At 37.0% G+C, this 22003-nt stretch overlaps 1 protein-coding gene across 2 annotated transcripts in view; it reads right to left on the bottom strand.

The window, feature by feature from the left end:
- LOC107557514 (collagen alpha-5(IV) chain) overlaps nucleotides 1–22003 on the bottom strand; it is a 53347-nt gene that overhangs the window by 26290 nt on the left and 5054 nt on the right. For both annotated transcript variants that reach the window (XM_016240957.1, XM_016240956.1), the window contains exons 2-20: nucleotides 5647–5706; nucleotides 3885–3974; nucleotides 3710–3754; nucleotides 3582–3626; nucleotides 3160–3222; nucleotides 3006–3059; nucleotides 2868–2894; nucleotides 2665–2745; nucleotides 2319–2381; nucleotides 2115–2150; nucleotides 1986–2027; nucleotides 1805–1897; nucleotides 1497–1550; nucleotides 1239–1295; nucleotides 1109–1153; nucleotides 974–1027; nucleotides 557–601; nucleotides 366–453; nucleotides 12–47 (exon numbers count right to left, since the gene is read on the bottom strand). In XM_016240957.1, coding sequence (XP_016096443.1) covers nucleotides 12–47; nucleotides 366–453; nucleotides 557–601; nucleotides 974–1027; nucleotides 1109–1153; nucleotides 1239–1295; nucleotides 1497–1550; nucleotides 1805–1897; nucleotides 1986–2027; nucleotides 2115–2150; nucleotides 2319–2381; nucleotides 2665–2745; nucleotides 2868–2894; nucleotides 3006–3059; nucleotides 3160–3222; nucleotides 3582–3626; nucleotides 3710–3754; nucleotides 3885–3974; nucleotides 5647–5706 — 1078 coding nt within the window. The remainder of the gene's footprint in view (nucleotides 1–11; nucleotides 48–365; nucleotides 454–556; nucleotides 602–973; nucleotides 1028–1108; nucleotides 1154–1238; nucleotides 1296–1496; nucleotides 1551–1804; nucleotides 1898–1985; nucleotides 2028–2114; nucleotides 2151–2318; nucleotides 2382–2664; nucleotides 2746–2867; nucleotides 2895–3005; nucleotides 3060–3159; nucleotides 3223–3581; nucleotides 3627–3709; nucleotides 3755–3884; nucleotides 3975–5646; nucleotides 5707–22003) is intronic.

A 22003-nucleotide genomic window follows, 5' to 3' on the forward strand; every position in this document is an offset into this window, starting at 1 on the left:
TTTTTACTTACCCGCAAGACCCTGTGGCCCAGGCAGCCCTTGAATACCTACCAAAAAACAAATATGCATTGACTACTGATTCATATAACACTGTACAACATATTCTTATGCATAAACTGGAGACAAATTATATTTCTGCTTTCTTGCTTTCTTCAGTGTCTGACCAGGCCACAATACATAACCTCATAATTGCATCACTAAAAAAGGGGACTTACTATTACTGTTACATGGGACTTATTAATTTGATAATACACGCATCCCATTCAGGGAACCATGCAAGAACAAACGTAATGAGAAGCATCAATTATGGACTAATCTTTTTACGCAACTAATCTTAAGCTTGACCTTGAGTAGTGTTTATATACCTGGCAGTCCTCTATCTCCTTTAGGGCCAGGAAATCCTTGCTCACCACTGTCTCCTTTTGGTCCTATTCCACCTGGGAATGGCCCATCCTATGAGGTGAAAAGATTTTATAAGTAAACTAATTAATGAATGATAAATGATATAAGGCCTGTGTACGGGTGACAGAATAGAACAGTAATATATTTAACATACCCTGTATGATGGAGGTCCAGGAGGTCCTCGATCTCCTTTCTCACCCTAAAGGCATTAATAAAAGAATATATGTATGATTTCAAACCAGGGCTTTTCACAGAGGAGGCAAGGGAGGCAGTGCCTCCTTAATACTTTTTGGACAAAAAATAGTGTGACAATCACTGCTCCATTGTGACAATATCCATGTTCAATCACAATAGGTATGCAAATCCTAAAAACTAACAGAATAATTACAACATCCTAATTTAAATTCCTTTCAAGTAACAAAAATGACCTGTGAGTGAGCTGTTATTTATAAATGCTCAGCTCTTTAACATTAAAGTTGCACCTCTGTGCCCATGATCATCATTACACAAGGTTTACTATGGATCTAATGTTGCGCTCACACTGTTAAGGAAAGAAACGTTCAGTACTTACTCTTGTACCATCTCGCCCCGACAGACCAGGAGGACCTGGTTCTCCTTTATCACCCTAAAAAGCGATGTCATAACAGTATTAAAGAATATCCCCTGTTTGATAAACTTTGCTAAACATCTGTTGTAGACAGCTTACCGGATATCCAGGGAGGCCTTGTTCACCATCTTTGCCAGGTTTTCCCTTATGAAAATAAATATATCACAGCATAAATGTTTTAAATGCTGTAAACATAACTGAGTTGGGGTTTCAATAGGCTTCAACTCACCCTCTTTCCAAGCTCCCCATATTCTCCTTTCTCACCTTTCTGGCCCCCTTGTGGACCCTGTCAGACAAAGACATGATTGTTAATTACAAACTGAACAAAAAAAAGAAAGCAAACATAATCCACATCATATTTATATGTACATACAATGATGATGAATACTATCAGGTGAATACTATACTTCTGTGAGAGGTCAAGATGCCAGTGTGTTTTTAATAAATGTAGAATGGAACGAAAGGAAACAAAAAGAAAGATACATACGGGGGGGCCAGGGGGACCTGGAAAACCAGGATCTCCAGGTGAGCCGGGATCACCCTATTAAAAAAACACACATATCAAAACATACATTCACAAAAGCATGATATACCAGCTATCATGCAATGTAACTCAGGAATGTTTTACTATTTGACATTGTGTATGACAAAAAAGTAATTGAGTTGAATATGGCCAAAAACTGCATTTGGACTGTGTGGTAAAAAATAAATAAAAATAAAAATGGTGCATTAATAAGATTAGTTCTAAAAGAAAATAAGACTGGTTATAAAAGGTTTGAAGCAAGTAAATGATACCTTTTCTCCTTGTTGAATGACTGTATCAGGCAAGCCTGACACTTCGCCAACCTGCCCTGGTGGCCCAGGAGGTCCTTGTAATCCACGGTCACCCTTCACACACAAAAATACACACATTAAAAACCCAACTGTTAATAAGCCTGATGAATATGTTGTTTTTGTCACAGAACAAAGTGCGTACCTTCTCTCCTTTGGGTCCTTGGAAGTTCAAACCCATGTTTCCCTTCAAGGTAAAGAGACACATTAGCACTTTGACAAAAAGTGAGACAAGTAAAATCTGACACGGTTTAATTGCACCATTCAAACTTACCTTTGGCCCTGCTGGACCAGGAGGGCCTAGACGACCCTGAAAAATGGTGGAATTAACAAATTAAATTAATTATAGTATTTGCAAAATTCTAAAACTGGCTGAGCCAGATTCACAGCCCTTCATCTGAAATATGCACGGTGGAGTCTGAATCACACAAGCTTACAGCTGCACAAATTAGCAAAGAAATTACAATCAGCATCTTACCTCATACCCTCGGGGACCAGAAGGACCAACAGGACCTGGAAGACCCGGGGGTCCAGGTTCACCCTATATGTGTTATGAACTACAGTCATTTCATATTTATAGGCACTTCAAGAAATGCAAATATATTATCTGATAACTTCTTGGTACAGTATAAATTTGCGAGAAATACATTTATAACTGTGAGATATAAAGTTGTCATAATGAGAAACCCTTTTTTTTTTTTTTTTTACTTTTAAGCTTATATAGTAAAATAATTCTTGTTACGATACTCGTTTGAAAGGGTTCACAGTTTTACTGTTATTTGGAAAAATCTGATTCTGTTGCTAATTGATCTGGAAATGCTCACCCTGGAGCCTGGTAAACCATCAAAGCCAGGAGACCCGTTTTCTGAAGGGCGATTAATTTCTATGACATCCCCAGGCTCCCCCTGCAGGAGAAAAGAGAAGGTATTTATAAACATAATTTCACACATATCCTAATATGTACTTAAGGAAGTGTGCCACTACAGCGCAGAACATAAGCATGGGCATTATGGAATGAAATAATTGCCTTTTGTCCTATAGAACCTGGTGGACCCTGTGGAGACAAGAAAGTATAAATTATTTTGAGAATAATGACTTCAAATACTTCTGTGAGCGCATGACAGTATGCTTACAACTTTGAAATGTGAAATAAAGCAACACTTACTAATGGACCCTCTAAACCAGGAAAACCTGGACTTCCTGGGAATCCTCTTTCACCCTTGTAAAGAAAAAAAAAGGGTTTATGTTTGTTCTTTTTTAAGTTTTAATTCAACCAATCTGTGAACAGGCAAAAGATTCTTGTTTGTAGTGTTTCATACTTTGGTTCCGTTACAGCCAGGAACTCCTCTGAGTCCTGGGGGGCCATCCTGTCCCGGGAGACCCTGCCAGTCAAAAACAGCACATACATGCTTATAACTATTGCCATTCACAGTGTGAGGCAAGAGGTAGACAGAGGACAGCAGAATGACACAATTATATCATATTACTATTACTATTGAAAAACATGTTGTTCTATATTCTGTCAATGAGCAATGAGTTTTCTGCAAATTATGCAAATTATGTCTGATGGCAGCATCCACCAAGCCAAGGTGCACTTATTACACTAATTGATAGTGAACTTCATTGTCAACTATGTTCAATTAGGATTTTATCAATCAGTTCTTGCAGCCATAATTATGTAATCTGCTTAAGAAGTGTCCTCTAAAAAGTTTGTTTCCTGTTGATTCATTGATTCACTCACTGGGATTCCTGGTGTTCCTGGGAAACCCGGTAATCCAGGAGGTCCCTGCAAAAACACAGAAACTGTCAGCATTTGTTGATAACTGTGGATCCATTTTGAGCCAGAAGCTGTTACAGAGAAACTCTCACTCTTATTCCTTTAGGCCCGCTTGCCCCTGTAGGTCCATCATCACCCTGTGAGAGACACAAAGTCCAGTTTTAATAGAAGCAACAGTATAGTTGATCAATAACAGATTCTGGTTGATCTGTAATTATACAGATGAATATATGAATATCACAATGAACTGATGTCCCGACCACAGACCTTCTCCCCACGAGATCCAATCGGTCCCTCTGGTCCAGGGAAACCTGGAACACCTGATTGGCCCGTTAAGCCTGGAAACCCTCGCTCACCCTGTAAGGAAAAAAAAAGTTAGGAAAATATTTAAAGAAAAACATAAAGAGGCCAAAGGAGAGACAGCATCATAGAGAACCATTATCATTACGGATGTACACAGAAGATCACATCACTTAAAAATAATAATGTAAAAAATAAAGTAATGTAAACAATTCATGTGATCCTATCAGACTAGCATCTCACATAGGATTTCAAAACCACACACATCTAAGCATACAGCGATACATTACCCAGTGCAGCACTTCTGGTAGCACAGGTAAAAATGAAAAGAGTCAGGCTTATGTTGAGTTGCTGTTCACTTCATTTGAACTTTAAATGAATTTGGTATGGCCTAGTGCAGAGTTCAGCTCCAACCCTGAAAAAAAACTCACCTGCATATAGCCTTAGTAATCTTGAATACATTGATTAGCTTGTTCAGGTGTGTTTGATTAGGGTTGGAGCTGAACTCTGCAGGACTGCAGCTCTCTAGGACCGAACTTGCCTACCCCTGGCCTAGTGTAAAGGCTAGCCATGCAATGCATGCATGAAATACATTCATATCAATCTACAGGTTATTCCCTTCAACCGTAAGTGCCATAAAAAGTGGATTACACAGGCTATTTCAGTTTGAAGGGAGCGAACATGTTCCGTTCGAAAGGCACTGTAAACGGAATAGGGAATACGGGAACATCAATACAGACATATGTATATTAAAGTGCCCCTATTATGCCATTTCCAATATTGCCTTTCATGCAGTGTGTAACGTAGCTGTATGTGAATGTAAACAATCTGCAAAGTTGTAAAGCTGCAAGTGCACGATAAATAAAGTTCTTGTCTCCCAAAATAAAGAATCGACTCTCTACAGCCTAAACGAGTCGTTAGTAATTCGAATTCCACTTCCGTGGCAGCTACACGTCACAGGGTAATACATTTGCATAATCAGCGCCTATGTTCTAAATTGGCGGCCGCGAACAACTTGACCCCACCCACAAACACGGCGTTCTACTGATGACTGCTTCTCTAATCTCGGGGAGTTCAACGCGGGATTCACAAAACACTTGCTGTTGAAAGATGGCTCAGCATCCTGTTTATTTGAACCAGCTGCTCCACTGAATCACAACCTGTAAGTATGATAAATAATAGATGTTTATATTTTCTATAGAGCGTTCAAAATACAGAACTATTGAAATAGGCGTATCGTTTCCGACACGCAGACCAATCACAACAGACTAGCCCATCTGACCAATCAGAGCAGAACAGGCTAACGGAAAGGAGGGGTTTAGAGAGAATGAATCTTTGAACTGCTTCGAACGAATCGTTTGAGAATCGCTGGAATATGAGGTGATATTAAATGCATATTTTGAGAAAACGAAAGCGTTTGTTGACCTTGCATGCATGTAATCCTATTGTAGGAGTCTTCCAAAACAATATTAGGAACCGTAAAAATGGCATTATAGGGGCACTTTATAGTATAGCAATTTATATTATACTTATTTAAAGAAGTATATTGTTATAAGTCCTCAAACTCAAGTTTCATGTGTTTGATGATGTTAAAAATGAACGCATTTTGTTGGGTGAAGTGAACTTCAACAGATATCCCGTTCTCTGGAGCAATGAACATTGCGCAGGGACCCTGTCGACTGGAACGCAGCTGATGTATGTGGCTGTTTGTTTGTGGATAAACACTCACCTTCTGTCCTTTCACCCCGCTACAGTCACACTTTACTCCAGTCCCACAACCATGACATGCCTGAAAACACAAAACACAATTTATTTATAAGCACACAAAATAGATTTTGGAGGAAAAAAAAGTTTGGAATAATAAATTTGTTTTAAATGTTTTTAAAAAGGGGTTTGTTATGTTAATCAAGGCTGCATTTATCTGATAGAAAATACAGTAAAAACAATAATATTGTTAAATACTTTTGCAATTTAACAGAACTACTTTCTATTTTAAAATATCATTTATTCCTGATGGCAAAGCTGAATTTTCAGCAGTCTTTACTCCAGTCTTCAGTGTCACATTATCCTTACGATATCATGCTAATATGCTGATTCGGTGCTCAAGAAACATTTATTATTATTATTACCACCACAGTTGATTTGCTTAATATTATTGCTTAATATAATTAATTTTATTCAGCAAGAATACATTCAATTGATCAAAAGTAACAGCAAAGACATTTATGTTACAAAAGACTTCTATTTCATATAAATGCTGTTCTTCTGAACTTTCTATTCAAATAATCTGTTTATAAAAATATTAAGCATTTTTTTTGATAATAAGAACAATAGTTAACAAATAATAATTGATAATAATTAATTCCCAAATCAGCATATTAGAATGATTTCTGAAAGACCATGTGACACTGAAGACTGGAGTAATGTCTGCTGTAAAATCAGCTTTAAAAAATCTTGACAGTTAGTGCATGCACACATAAAATCATCATTAACCATAAAATCACCTTAAGTCGATGTCATGACTTCAGTCTATGTACAAGAACATCTTTATAGTTCATTTAAATGAAGTTTCACCGCTCATCATCATCAGGTCAGTGGCGTGTCCACAAGGGTGGCACGGGGTGGCAACTGCCACCCTTAAAATGAGCTTTGCCACCCCAAAGCAGCTTATGGGATCGAAGTGCATTGAGAGTGGAGCAGTATGATTTTAACTGAAGCGGGGATCTTTTGAAAGTCGGAGAATTCTAGTTTTCGCTCGCTCTCAGAGTGCTCCACTACCGCTCAATCACTAGCACAATTAATGCCATAACTATAGCCGTTCTAAACTAGTTCTGCCTACAAGGATTGTACTGCACGCACACATGTACAGACACATAACGGATCACTCACACACAGTTCTGAAAAATATAACAAAAAATATATATAAAATATAAACAAAAAATATTGTCAACGCTGCCCTGTGATTTGTCAATAAAAATGCTTAGAAACAGAAAAGTTATACCGAACATTTCAAAATCTACAGCTTCACTATGAGACGTTGCACAGACAGGCAGGACTAATTTCTCACAAATGCATTCAAATGAATGTAATTTTACTGTGCTTCTATGTCTCTGATTTAATAACCGATAAAATAACTGACGAAAATGTAGCCTACTATCATTTCATCCTTCCAAACAAAATTCACACTTCAAAAAGCTGCAATGACAGATTTAACTTGTCCCACATGTGATCCCTCATTACCCTCCTCATTTGCTCTCCATTTATTCTCCTTGTGTTTGCAGTCGTGCGTCAGTTCGTCATCGTCAATCCCTGGATGTGTCCAGATCCTGCCTTGCCTTGCCTTGTCTTGTCTTGCCTTGCCTTGCCAGCCTGTTTTTCCCCCTCGGGGTAGTTTGTGTTTCTGTTTGTTTATTTTTATTACCAATTAAAACCCTTGTTTCTGCAATACTGAGTCCTCGCTCCATCCTCTACCCAAGAGCGTGACAAATTTTACATCATGTTTACATTTTGTGCAAATATATACAAAAATATGCATAATTTTGAAAAAAAGAAGAAGTTATTATTATGTTTTATAACTGCTTAACTACAGTGTGACCAATATATGGCCATCAGGAGTTCATGGGGGTATTATACAACGTTTGATTTTTGCTGTGGCATGAAAAATTGGGAGGGGGGGTCGCATCTTTGACACTTTTTTCACCATTGGCTTCCAGAAAATGTTCTGACGGTTACTGTTAAGCAGTGCTGGGAAGGTTACGTCGTAAATGTAATAGGTCACAGTTTACAGGTTACCCTATTTAAAATGTAATAAGTAGTGTAACTATTTCAATTGCTTTATTAAAGTAATGTAACTGATTACATTGGATTCCTTTTTGATTCCTTTTCTAAATTGAAAATATTTTCTACTGTTAATCATTTTGAAACATTTAAAGCAGGCAGGGTTAACCTTACAGTAGAACTCAACACTGATTACTGTCAGACTTTTTTTTTAAAAAGCCTGCATCACTTGAATTAAGATTACAATCATTTAATTTTAAAGCACAGCCACTACAAAATACAGACTTAAGCACCTTTTTTACTTTGAGATCAATCTGATTCTGGTTAAATTCTGATCGTTCTGGTTAAATACAGGTTTAAAATCATAACAAGAAATACTGTTTTTAAAATCAAATCTTTTCACGGCTATGACAGGAAACACTGGCAAAAATCAGTTAATCTTAAAGCATATGCATAAACCCAAATAGGAAATGAAACAGGTATCGAATAAGCATGCATCTTATTCTGTGTTCTAAACTCCTGAAACATTGGTGCTTCGTATTTTAGTGCAGTCACTGCAATTAAGAAATAAATGAATCAAATCTGTATGTGTGTGTTTGTGTGAAAACACCCTTTGTAATTGTTAACATTTTCATAAGTAACTGTAGGCTAATTTAATTACACTTTTTTTTCTCAGTAACTGTAACAGATTGCATTTACATTTATTTTGTAAGTAAATTATGCAATTCCGTTACATGTAATTAGTTACTCCCCAACATTGGTGTTAAATATACAGAATATATGGGGAGTACAAACACTGATCTATAGTTGCCACCCCTTATTCTGCTCTTGCCCCCGCTTTGCCACCCCAAGTATAAAATCCTGGACACGACCCTGCATCAGGTGACCAGTGAAGTCATCAATCCTGACAGTCCTTATGAACCTAATATGTTTACAAATAATAAGGCTTCCACAAATGTTATTAAACAGACGTAAACCACAACATGATGTGACTACAGTCTTCTACATATGAACATAGTATTTCACTGAAAACAGAGTATGTGTGCTGTGAATACATCTGTCATGCAAAAAGTAAATTTCTCTGACCATCATCATACTCACAGGTTTAGAAAAGAGTTAGCATTAGGCAGTAGTGTTGCAGTAAATGAAATTGGCATTTTTACCTGTTTGACATACTGACATGTAGTGGTGTGGACACAGAATAGCTTTTATTACGCTACTGCTTGTGAGTGAACAAGAAATGTCAACATTTATCAAAAGTAATATTCATTTATGTCATTTTTTACTGGATGCATAATTAACATAAAAAGGTAAACAAATGTACAGAGGATCTTTTATAAAACGGAAACCATGGCAAATGAATGCAAACTAAGTCAACAGCGTGATAAACACTGTTGAGTCAGAATAAATGATTATTATATCACAGCAAATAAATTGAATGTACAGTCACAATAGATTGCAGTTGCTTTCTTTTTGTGCTATAAAAGGCCAATGGGTATTTTTGATACAAACACTAGATGGCGCTGTTTGCTTTCTGAAATAACCACTACGTCTTAAAACAAGATCACAAGATCTCAAGTAGACAAGAGCTGTACTTGAATGCTTATTTCATACATAGAAAACTGTTGCCCATGAAGGGACAATGCCATGATGGCAAATGAGACTTGCTAATGGATCATGACTTTAATTAGTATAAAACAAATATTGGTATTATTAAGTATTTCTAATTTACTCCTATTGAAACTATACTGTTCAGAACTGCATTCAAATATAATCATAATAATTAACATCTACATGGAAACGTTTTGACTGATCATCACGTTACCGAATTGCCTTAGTCAAGAAGGAAACATGTTACTGTATTTATGTCAGATTATACATTTTATAATATATTCACATAGAATGCATTTTTTTTTGTGCAATAATATTTCACAATATTGCTGTTTTACCGTGTATTTGATCAAATAAATGCTTTCAAAAACTAAAAAAAAACATTTTATAGATAATAAAAGATAAAAAAAATAAAATAAATAAAGATATTTTTGAAATATCTTTTTATCTTTTGAACAGTAATGTACAATTTGAGACGGACTTCACGTCTTGTGTGCTTCTATGTTTCCCATGTTAGGCATTTCATTAGTTTTTGAGACAGAAATAATGTTTTACAGCCTATGTTGAAAATTAGTATTGCAAAATGTGATCACTGCTTATGACAATTGTGGTTTTGATTTGGGAGCTTGTGTGAGGCTTTTGTAAGACAGTTCTTCAATATGAGAAGTAATTCTTAAAAGGTCCACTACACTCCACAACACTAGCAAACGCCACACAGAAAATGTATGCATTAATGTTTTAGTGCACACATGAATCGGAACATGATGTGCCTTATGTTGTTGGATGTTCCCTGTCTTGTTGTGTACAATTTGCAATAAAAAAAAAAAATGAATCGGAACATTGGTCCTGTTAGTCATATACACGCAAACAGTTTTAGAGCTTGTCTCCACAATCTCAAGGTCTAAACAGACCAGCTGAAGAGAAGGTAGTTTCCTGGCTTGTAATATTTCTTATGGTCAACACAGTCATATAAACTTTTCACTACATCAGAACAGTTGTTTTAAAGCAACTGACATCACAAAGTATTGAACTGGCCCACAGGTGTCATTAACACAGGAACAAGGCCCTTAACAATGCATGCATACTAAAAACTCTTGAAGTGTGACATTAAGCACATTAAACAAAACATTATCTGAAATAAGCACTGAGCTGAATATATACACTGAATTCTGCTGAAACAAAATAAGCACAGCACACAAACAATGATATATCATACTATTAGGACAGAACTGGACACATAAAGAGAGACCTCAATATTTAAGATTAAGGCATTCTTGAATCACAACAGAAACAGATAAAAGGGCTAATAAAAAGATTCATCTTTTGGCAGAGCATCTCATCACCTGCAGAAAAAGCAGATACAAACAAATTCTGACAAGCTAGCACACCTGCTTGGCTCAGCATCATTATGCTATTGAAAAAGACAAGCAAAATTCTAATTCAAAATTTCAAAAATTGATGTTATGTCTCAACTCCCCTTAAGATTTTAGGTTAGAATGTATATGAATGTTTGTGGAAAAGTGTATATACTGTTTAAATTAGTTTTGATATCCTGAAGCAAATCACATCACACAGGACATGCAAACTTACGTAGTCAATGTTAAATACTTAAATGTGCGAACTACCAAATGCTTAAACACAACCAAGCATTCGAAAAAAAGCCTATCAACCACTCCTTTAAAGATAATTAGAATTCTAATACTACCCCTACTCCTGACAAAAACCTTCATGCATTTTTACAATAAAAAACATTATCTATTAAAGAGACATTTTGTCAGGTTTAGTTATCCTTTGGTTACACATTTGTCCCCAAGCTATATAACTCTGCACACACACAAAAGAAAAACCCTCAGATAATACAATAATTCTGACTGCTATGCACAAAACAATACAATTGACACTACAGTCCAAAAGCTTGGGGTTGGAAAAAAACAGTCTCTTATGCTCATGCAGCAAAAATACAGTAAAAATAGTAGCCTAATACTGTACAACTGTTTTCAATTTTAATATATTGTAAAATGCAATTTATTCCTGAATTTTCAGCAGCCATTACGCCAGTCTTTAGTGTCACACGATCCTTCAGAAATAATTTTAATATGCTGATTTGGTGCTCAAGAAATATTTCATATTATTATCTATGCTTAATATTTCTTAATATTACTGTCATTTTAGATGCATCTTTGCTGAATAAAGTATTAACTTATTAATATATATATATACAGTATATATATATATATATATATATATATTGACCCCAAACCATTGAATGGGGGTGTAACATACATGAGCCAACAATATTAGCAAGCAAGTATGGAAAAGTAGAGAAAACTTTGTTTTGGTAATAGATAACCATGCTGGTGTTGACAAATGTTTTTGTATGTCTAGACACTAGAGGGCAGATTTTAGTCAAAGTGGGTGGAAAGATCCGTGGATAGATGGGGAGATGAACAGGGCCACCCTGTGGACAATATTAAGCAACGATTCATCCACAGAGGGAATCAGCAGATTCCAGTCTAAGGCTCAGTGGATTAACTGACCCCCAGCGAAAGATGGCCTGAGGGCAGATGAATGCTGGGAGCAGACAGAACAAAGTGGCAGCAGACCACAAGTAATGCGTGCGTCTGAATGGCCCAATCAAACACACATATACAAACACATGATCATTATCACGCACAAGCTCACAGTGAAATGTTTTGGCCAGTTACCCTGATTTAATGAGAAATATTTATAACTGGCAAGCACATCTATGAAAAATCTTTCACATTGTTAATGTTTTAAGCTGTGGTGCATAATAGGGTCTGAATCTGCTTGCAGTAGCATAAAGTGTTAAAGATGGGGAAAACAGGTGAGGTACAGGGAAAAGCGAATCATCCAGGCATTGATTAATGAGGTGAAGGTGCAATCCTTTAATTAAACATTAACTTTCCATCGCTGTCCCACTCATTTCTCTCACTCTCATAGCCACACACACTAGTTTTTTCAACATCAAGACTGCAGGTTGAAAAACAAAGTATACATTTTAAATGCTGTGACCATTTTGAATCACTTTTTGGCTTTCACTTTTTCACTGAAATGGTCCTGCATTGTGACAAATTCATTTTGCTCACAGTTCTCATATAGTTTAACAGAAACACACTGAAATTCAATTTTTTTCCCCCAGGCACCATTCCGCAATAACTGTAAGAATAACACATTTCACTGCATTCCTTTCCCACAATCACTGCTGTATTTCATGACTTCAAGGTCCATGGGATGAGAAAACAGAAAAAACGATAGCCTAAGAATCTCTTCTTAAACATGTTTTTAGGGTAGAACTCTCTAATCAGCCAGAAAGCACCTCCTTCTGATGTCCTGCACTTTTCCTGTGGAGTTAAGAAAAGAATGACCTTCAAACTTTACCAGTTAACCAGCTAAGGCCGAGTGGCTCGTGTGGGTGCGGGTGAGGGGAAAAACATACACAGGGTCAAGTGTTTACCAAGGTAATGCCTTGGTAAACTAATCATAAATAATCATATTGCACTGGTGTTCTCTTTAAACTCAACTAGAGCTGTACTCAGAAAATGACAAACTCAGTATGTCTCTCGCTCAATGAGGAGCTTTAATTTAAGATTTGATTTAAGAAGACTTTTGGATGTAAGCACATGCAAAAACCACTAGCAGCAACCTGAGAAATGAAAAAAAAAAATCCTGTTCCCAGGACTCCAAAGGGAAATCCACAGGGGGTGGATTACAGATAAGCCAATGTTTGGTTTGAGGAGTATTTTATACAGATATTCACTTTCATTCTCAATCTATTATTGGTTATTTAATATTAACGACTGTTCAAAAGTTTGGGGTCAAAAATATATTTTTTAAAGAAATTACTACTTTTATTCAAAAAGGATCCATCAAATTGATTAAAGTGACAGTAAAGACTTTTTTTTTTACAAAAAATACTATTTAAAAAAAAGATGCTATTTTGAACTTACTAGGCTATTCACCCTGAAACAAATGCATCACAACAAATAATAAGCAGCACAACTGTTTTGAACATTGATAAAAATAAGAAATGATTATACACCAAATTAAATATTTTTTTAAATAGCAGCTGTTTAAATGAATAATCGAGTAAGATTATTCCAGATTATTAAAAAAATAAAAATTATACTAATTATTATTAATAATATTAATATTAACTGCTGCAGTATTGTTATTGTTTTTTAATATCATCAAACAAAACAATAATTAAGAATCAGTTGTCAGACACTTAATAGATATTGGTATCTTCCATAAAAAAAACTCTACTGGTGGTTCAGTCTAGCATAGTGTCACAAAGCAGGGCCAGACACAACAGGTAAGTGCAAAACAGGATGGTTTATTGACTTGATAAGTAGATGAATGGAACGGGTGAAGTTAAGGCAGGTGAGTGTCAACACAGTGAATGATTCCAGGGTTCTTATCGGAGTTCTGATGGGGAGTATCTTATGCCGGTTTCATTGGAGATTGTGGAACAGATTCCAAGGAGTCATTGGAGGATCGCGGGAGAAACAGAAGGTAAGTCCTTCTAGGCGAATTCAGTAAAGAGAGTCTAGAACAGTTTATAGGAGTGAACGGTAGACCGGACAGTGAGTGACTGAGATGTGTGTGTATTTGTAGTATGGCTTGATTGGTGACAGCAAGTGCGGGTGATCAGAACTCAGGTGACTGTGATCGGGTGATTATCCTGGATGGTGACTGAAGTGACTGGGATGAATCCCTGACACATAGAGACCTGCGCGGGATGGATTTTTCAGTCCCGCTCCCGCAAGATGCTGTCTCGCTCCCGCAGAAAAATATCTTATCTGGTACCGCTCCCACCCGCGACATTCATGTTTTGTCCCGCTCCCACCCGCAAAAGCCCGCATAAAAGTAATCTATATCGATTTTTTTCAGCACATCAAAGAAATTTACAACAAATGGTTCTGTAACAGAACATTATTAACTCGTCGCTGTCTTTAGGTCACATCCCAAAACCATTCAAGCTGGTGGTTATTAAGCCTCTTATTAAGAAACCACAACTAGATCCTAGTGAACTGGCAAATTACAGACCCATCTCAAATCTTCCTTTTATGTCAAATTTTTTTTTTTAAAGTTGTGTCTGCTCAATTGTGCTCCTTCCGGCAAAAAAATTATCTCTATGAAGAATTTCAGTCAGGTTTCAGGCCCCACCATAGCACAGAAACTGCACTTGTTAAAATGACAAATTACTTGCTTCTTGCATCAGACCAAGGCTGCATCTCATTGCTAGTTTTACTTGATCTTAGTGTTGCGTTCGACACTATAGATCATGACATACTCATAGATCGATTACAAAACTATACAGGTATTCAAGGGCAGGCTTTAAGATGGTTTAGATCCTACCTGTCCGATCGCTACCATTTTGTTCATTTAAATGGGGAGTAGTCTCAATTATCAACAGTAAAATATGGAGTGCCACAAGGATCTGTCATAGGTCCTCTGCTATTTTCGATATAGATGTTGCCCCTTGGTAATATTATTAGAAAATACGTTAAAATTAGTTAAAACTGTTATGCTGATGATACTCAACTATATAGCTCAACAAGACCAGATGAAACTTCTAAATTATCTAAGCTAACAGAGTGTGTTAAAAATGTAAAAGATTGGATGACCAATAATTTTCTACTATTAAATTCGGATAAGACAGAGATATTACTTATTGGCGCAAAAGACAGTACACAGAATCTCTTGGATTACAATTTGCAACTAGACGGATGTACTGTTACTTCCTCTACAGTCAAAAATCTGGGTGTTATATTAGATAACAACTTGTCTTTTGAAAATCATATTTCCCATGTTACAAAAACGGCATTCTTCCATCTGCAACGATTTGTATCGTGAAAAGCGCTGTACAAATAAACTTGAATTTAATTGAATAACATCTCCTAAGATCCACAACATCCCAGTAAAAATGCTCCCGATAAAATATTTGGCATGGCAGAATGCGAGCAGAGCACCTTTGATTGGCCATTGCGTTCCAGAAATCAACAGGTGAGTCTGTGATTGGCTACATTGTGCAACCCTTTAATCACGTGTTATAAATAGAAACTCTGCCTAGCTTGCGCGTGTTAATCATTTTAATGTTATTAGTTGTTCTTTTTGAGTGAGTTCTTCTGTGGTGAGTTACATTCAAAACAGTACATGCACAAGTGCTCCTGTTAAGGAAGATAAAGACATTTCTCACACACACACACACACACACTGACAGAGAGACTGTGGGACTGTAAGTATGGGTTTGGGATCTCGCACAGTTTCTCAGACAGCAGGGGAGGCTCTTGAGTCAAGGCCATTACTCCAACACCTAATCTGGGATGTAGCAAACAAATAAAGTTTGGTTACAGGAGTTCAAAATGAGTATCAGTGTTGTTTACATCTAAAGCACATTTTAATGATATCAGCCATTAACAATGCCTGACTTTCTATGAATTGCTGGATATTTGTGTTCACATCACTGACTGAACTGATAAAGCTCTTATCAAATTCCCAAAACACACAAGTTTCCCAAGAGAAAGAGAAATTGACATATTTCTCCTTTCATACAAGCTGTAAAAAAGGCACAATATTTATAGTCTAATCTGTACTTGTTTAAAACTCAACTATGTCAACATGTCCAGGTGCACCGAATGTAATTTGGTACAAACAGCATTCTTTCTAAATATTTGCAGATCCGAATCGAGCAGTTTATGCAACAGCAGCTGGGCTCATTAAACATGGAGTCCCTCCTTTCACCACTAGAGGACGCTACAAAGAGGGTTGCTGTACATAACTGTACTGGTCAATAGTTATACACTGCTTTATAAGTAACTCCTCTCTTAGAATCAGCTTTCATTTGTAATATCAGAGAAACAGTGAAAAGAAAAACAAAAATTACAGTGACGTGGGGTGGGGATCACAGCAGAGGAGCAACTGGACGTGGACTGGCACTCCAGTGATCGTGAGACAAGTTCTCACCTGAACTATAATCTGGAGATCTAATTCTATCCCTAACAGAGCGTGTTCAAACCTGCATGCCATACCCAGCTTGCATATGAATCTAAAACTGCAGGGCTCAAATGAATTACGTCTTGAAGCACTCTTGATGTTTTAGTCATACAGCAGTTTGTTTAAGCACGGCAATAGCTGCAGCTAGAAGCTTTCGGACAAACCTTTTTGTTTAAAAGAGGATATTTTGAACGCATTACTTATAGTAATGTGTTACAATTTTGTTTCAATGATTTCTTTCTCTCCCATTGACAAAGTCTTTAAAACAAAATCCTGTGTTGTCTCAAGGCAAGAGGAGGATAGATGATAAAATGCCACGGATGCCAGAGCTTTGTTGGGAAAGCACTGATGGGCCAAGGAAAACAAGACAACATTGCAGTAAATTTGCATATTTACTTAAAAAATGAATGTCTGCAATTACTTACTTGAAAATATTCACATACATAAAAAAACAATGCCAGATCAGAAATCCCATTAAACATAAATCTAGAAGACAAATTTAATTTCTTTCTTTCTACCTTTTATTTATTTATTGCTAATCTAAACAGCTATGTTTTTTGAGATATAAAGCATCATCCGATTTACTGTTTACATGCACATGCCCAGAGTTACACAGGGGAGCCACTGCTGCCTCTATTCACCACTAACAGCAGAAGCAGATGGGAATGAAATAGAGGGGAGCTGAAGATCACCCAAAAGATGAAAAGCAAGGGTGTGTATGACATGGAAAGTAAATATTTTTGCTGTTTAGGGAAGGGGCATGCATGACTCTGGCTCTCTAAAGCCGTAAAAATAATACATGTTGAAACAAGATAAATTCTCGATCATTGTTCAAAAAGACATTGAAGAAACATGCACACACATCTCTATCTGACAAAAGCTATAATTACAACCTTGTTTTAAAGCACAGCTAGACACTAGCATATTACAATGTCTCACTCCCACCTCAATGGCCTGGATGAAATGCTTTTTCACTTTTACAATGACACTGGAGCTAACTTAGATATATTTCCATAGTGTGTCATCTTTGGAAGAGGGAGGGATAGCTTACTCCTTAAGGACTTATTCACAAAAGCTATAATTACAACCTTGTTTTAAAGCACAGCTAGACACTAGCATATTACAATGTCTGTCTCGCACAGACTGTCTCACTCCCACCTCAATGGCCTGGATGAAATGCTTTTTCACTTTTACAATGACACTGGAGCTAACTTAGATATATTTCCATAGTGTGTCATCTTTGGAAGAGGGAGGGATAGCTTACTCCTTAAGGACTTATTAAAGGGATTATATTAAAGGTCAATGTTAGTGTGAAAAAAGACTGTTAACATTGATTTGTTTTTGACATTGATAATATCCGATAGATAGATAGATAGATAGATAGATAGATAGATAGATAGATAGATAGATAGATAGAGGGAGGAGACATTTCGATCAAGGTCAATCCTTGAGTTTCCATTAATTTCCTCCCTTTCAAAACAAAACATTTCTAGAACAAAATGTTTGCATTGCTACTCTCAGATCTTGCTCTCATTACAACTACAGTATATAAATTAAACCATTAACAAATATTTTGTTCAATCAAAAAGTGCCCGAGCTACAGAAACAGCAAAATAAATAATAAAAAAGGGATGAAGGAAAGCTGTTGACTACACCAATACAGTGGTCAGTGTAACATTGGCTAGTTGACTTAATCACATATGCACAGATAGCCCGTTTTCTTGGTCTTAAGCTGGGGCTAAAGTGTTTCTCTTAAGATATTTTTGCTACATATACAGCATGACATTCCTATAGATTAAGACAAGTCCAACCAACACTGCCCTGTGTATTTTTCACTTCTGGAAACTTACTAGTTATTAAACTTGGATATGATTAATACGCCTATTTCCCACCTAAGTAATCACCTTATTCAGCGCCACTCTACCAACATCTATTTGTACTTTACACAAGCAGCCGGCAACACTGCTATCAAATCCATCAGGAATGCACCGTACCACCTCTTCCGTCTGCTCCACATTTCCCATTTGTATTTCACTACTAGTCTTTGAACACTGAATCTGACATCCCTTATGTTTTTAATGTCTCTGATTTTAGATGACTTTCATTTGCACTCCACATGCCCAAGTGTACCAGAGCAGACATGTCTCAAACACTTCCAGGTAATACATATTTGATAGAATCTCCACAGCACTTTTGCAAAAGGGAGTGAAAAATTCCAGTGGAAAAAATTGCGTGTATTTTGCGTGTATTTGGTGTAATGAAATGTGTTTATGCGGTTTAAGGTTAAAAAAACACATTATTTTCCACATACTGTACATTATTGTTTCTCCTCTATGACCAGCCTTTCTGAAATGCATCGGTCTGAAAAGCGAGGTGTGCTCTGATTGGCCAGCTATCCAGTGCATTGTGATTGGCCGAATACCTCAAACTGTTCTGGATCAGTGTTGTAAATACAACTTAACCACTGATTTCTAGTTGTGTCCTCTTTTGGAAGGCCAAACAAAGTAGTTTCGCTTTCACAACGAAAAAGCATCACACACCGCGCCTAGAGTGAGTGGAGGCCGGAGGCCTAGAGTGAGCCGGATTCGACGAAGGAGCGTCCGGTGGGCTTGCGGCAACCACATGTGACGACCCCGGGCTGGACTTAGCTTCGTCCACGGTAAGAGCCGATCCGGCGATCGACAGCGCGAAGTTGATGTATTTCCTCAGCGACCAGCACGGATCAGCTCCAGGCATGACGAAGCAGATATCATCCTCTTTTGGGAGGCCAAACAAAGTAGTTTCGCTTTCACAACGAAACACAGCGCCTTCACGACATGGCGGCAGCAGCAACAACAATATTACAGCGAGAATAAAAGTTACGCCTTCTTTCTTTGCGTGAACATTTGGGCGGCATTATGCAAATCTTCCCACATCGTGACGTAGACATGTGGGGGCGTGTTAGAACGAGCCGTTTTAGGTAGGCGTGGTTGACTCTTAACTTTTATAAAGAATATCTCTTTGGATTTAAGACTTTAGTCTTTGCAACTTTACAGATCTTCTTTATGCACCAAGAGCTTGTAACACTCCAAAGAGGAAAAATTGAAATCGCATCATATGACCCCTTTTAAAGAAACTCTTAAAATTAATGGCCGTGTCAGTGCACATGTTAGGACTCCTACATTTTTGCTTTATAAGTATTTCACAAAGAATTTTAGCACTAAAATCAGCTCCTAAATCAGTGATTTTAGGTGAAGTGAAGTTAGGGGTAGACAAGAGGACTCCTAAGTCACTAATCACAAACAATGGCTGTTGCTAGCAATCTGCCTCAGAACATAAATTTTTTTTGAAACATTTCACAATAATTTCCATTTAATTGAATTGTGTCCTTCTTTTCATGTACAAGTTAGGCAAGAAGTAAACCATAATGAGCCTTTATAGCCTATTCCACACATGAAGCTTGCCGCAAAGAACTGGCAAAAGTATTTTGGTAAGGAGATATTTTAATGATCTATGAATAAACCAATGTTTTCTGAGTCAGTGTCTGCTGCGAAGATCAAGTTGACAATGCTGACTCGCCATCTCCACAATACAGTGACACTGACTCCTAAGTCACTAATCACAAACAATGGCTGTTGCTAGCAATCTGCCTCAGAACATAATTTTTTTTTAAAACATTTCACAATAATTTCCATTTAATTGAATTGTGTCCTTCTTTTCATGTACAAGTTAGGCAAGAAGTAAACCATAATGAGCCTTTATAGCCTATTCCACACTCAAGTGCACACATGAAGCTTGCCGCAAATAAAACACAAAAGTATTTTGGTAAGGAGATATTTTAATGATCTATGAATAAACCAATGTTTTCTGAGTCAGTGTCTGCTGCGAAGATCAAGTTGACAATGCTGACTCGCCATCTCCACAATACAGTGACACACCTTTAGAAAGAAATGCACCCTTATGGACTACATAATTGTTTTCAATTTGAATTAGCTAGTTTAAAAGTAGACATTTCTAGCTTTCTATAGACATATTTCTCATGTCTATGATGGAAGTAGCCTATACGCTGGGTTTTTTATTTCATTTTTGTGAAACACTCCAGTTCAAGGAGACGGCTGTTTGTTTTTTATTTTACATCAATGTTTTGTTAATGTTTTGAGTGCACAAAAATTTTGAATGATGCATTACCCTTATCTGTATGAGCAAAAATGACTTGGATTTTATGTTGTGTCCACAGCTATTAGGAAAAATGCCAGTGATCACGCCGGCGCCTCTGTGCACTAACAGCTTCCACACTCCGCACAAACATTTAGAAATACACCTAATAGCGCACATTTATCTAGGTTAAAGTTTGAGTGAGCAGTTGTGTAAAGCTGCTGCAAATTACATGCTTTAATTTTGAAAAGATAAGCCATATTTGAGATTGCGAACATTTACCTCATTCTACAATATTTCTTTGATTAAATCAGTGACAGAGACCGATCCCCTTTCAGCCAGTCTCTGTGGGCATAGTTAGCAACCTTGATGACATCATCCATAGCAACGAGGTCAACCCCGCTCTTTCTCTTAGCCTAAGATTTCTCGCAATTCTTTATTAAAAGTTGGTCTCAGCAGCTTTGTGAATGTGGGTTTAAGAGGAAACTCTGTGCTAAGAACTTTGACTGCTATTTAGGAGAATTCTTAGTGCTAAGATAAAATGTTTTGTGAATACAGCCCCTTGCATAAAACATCATGCTCATTAGGAATGTTGGGGGTAACGCATTACAAGTAATGCGAGTTACGTAATCAGATTACTTTTTTCAAGTAACTAGCAAAGTAACATTACTTTTTTAATTTACAAGAAAATATCTGAGTTACTTTTTCAAAAAAGTAACGCCAGTTACTTTGTTTTCCCATTTATTGACTGACAAGTCTCCTGTCCCCATAGTGGGTGAAATCAGAAGTACAGGCGTTGTGTGAACATGATGTTACTGTAGTTCTAGACTAAATGTGAATGTGCATTAATTCATACCACGCACAAAAAAACTGATTTAGTATTCATCAAAATGAATTAAAACAGTGAAATGCAAACTCAGAATATGACGCAAACCTGCAATAATTAAATATGTTAAATAACACAAATGTATCTAATCCCATTTTATTAACTAATGTCTTTGCTGCTAACCTTTGATGATCCAGTTCAACCATACTAATAAGCAAAAATGTCTTTAGATAAACTAACAATTGTGCTTCATTGTTTTTTTTATTGCTGAAGAGTGTTGAACCTTCTTCTCCTGCGTTCTACTTTACAGACGTGAATTTACTTTTACTTCGGCCTGAGGTTTATTCATTACAGTTTTTCTTGGGAAAGGGCTTTTATATTTGCTATAAATAGAACTTCTTATATTAAAAACAATCAAGCTGTCACGAATCCGGTCCATGAACTTCCAATTTCATTGACTCTCGCACTACACACTGTTGCACATCACCCCGGACTACATTTCCCATCATGCATTGCACTGATTGCACTCAGCACGGATTGCACACACTGTTTCATATCACTCCCTCACTATTTAACACTCACTCTGATCCCTTCCCTCTGCCGAGTATTGTCTAGCGATTATCACTCTCCTAACGATAGCTACTCTACAGAGCCCTAGGTCGTTTTTCCGAGCCTGAGCCCTAGCCCTAGCCCTAGCCCTAGCCTAGTTTTGCCTTGCCTT

This window comes from Sinocyclocheilus grahami, unplaced genomic scaffold, assembly GCF_001515645.1.
Source record: "Sinocyclocheilus grahami isolate Dianchi unplaced genomic scaffold, SAMN03320097.WGS_v1.1 scaffold605.1, whole genome shotgun sequence".
Taxonomy (NCBI): Eukaryota; Metazoa; Chordata; class Actinopteri; order Cypriniformes; family Cyprinidae; genus Sinocyclocheilus; species Sinocyclocheilus grahami.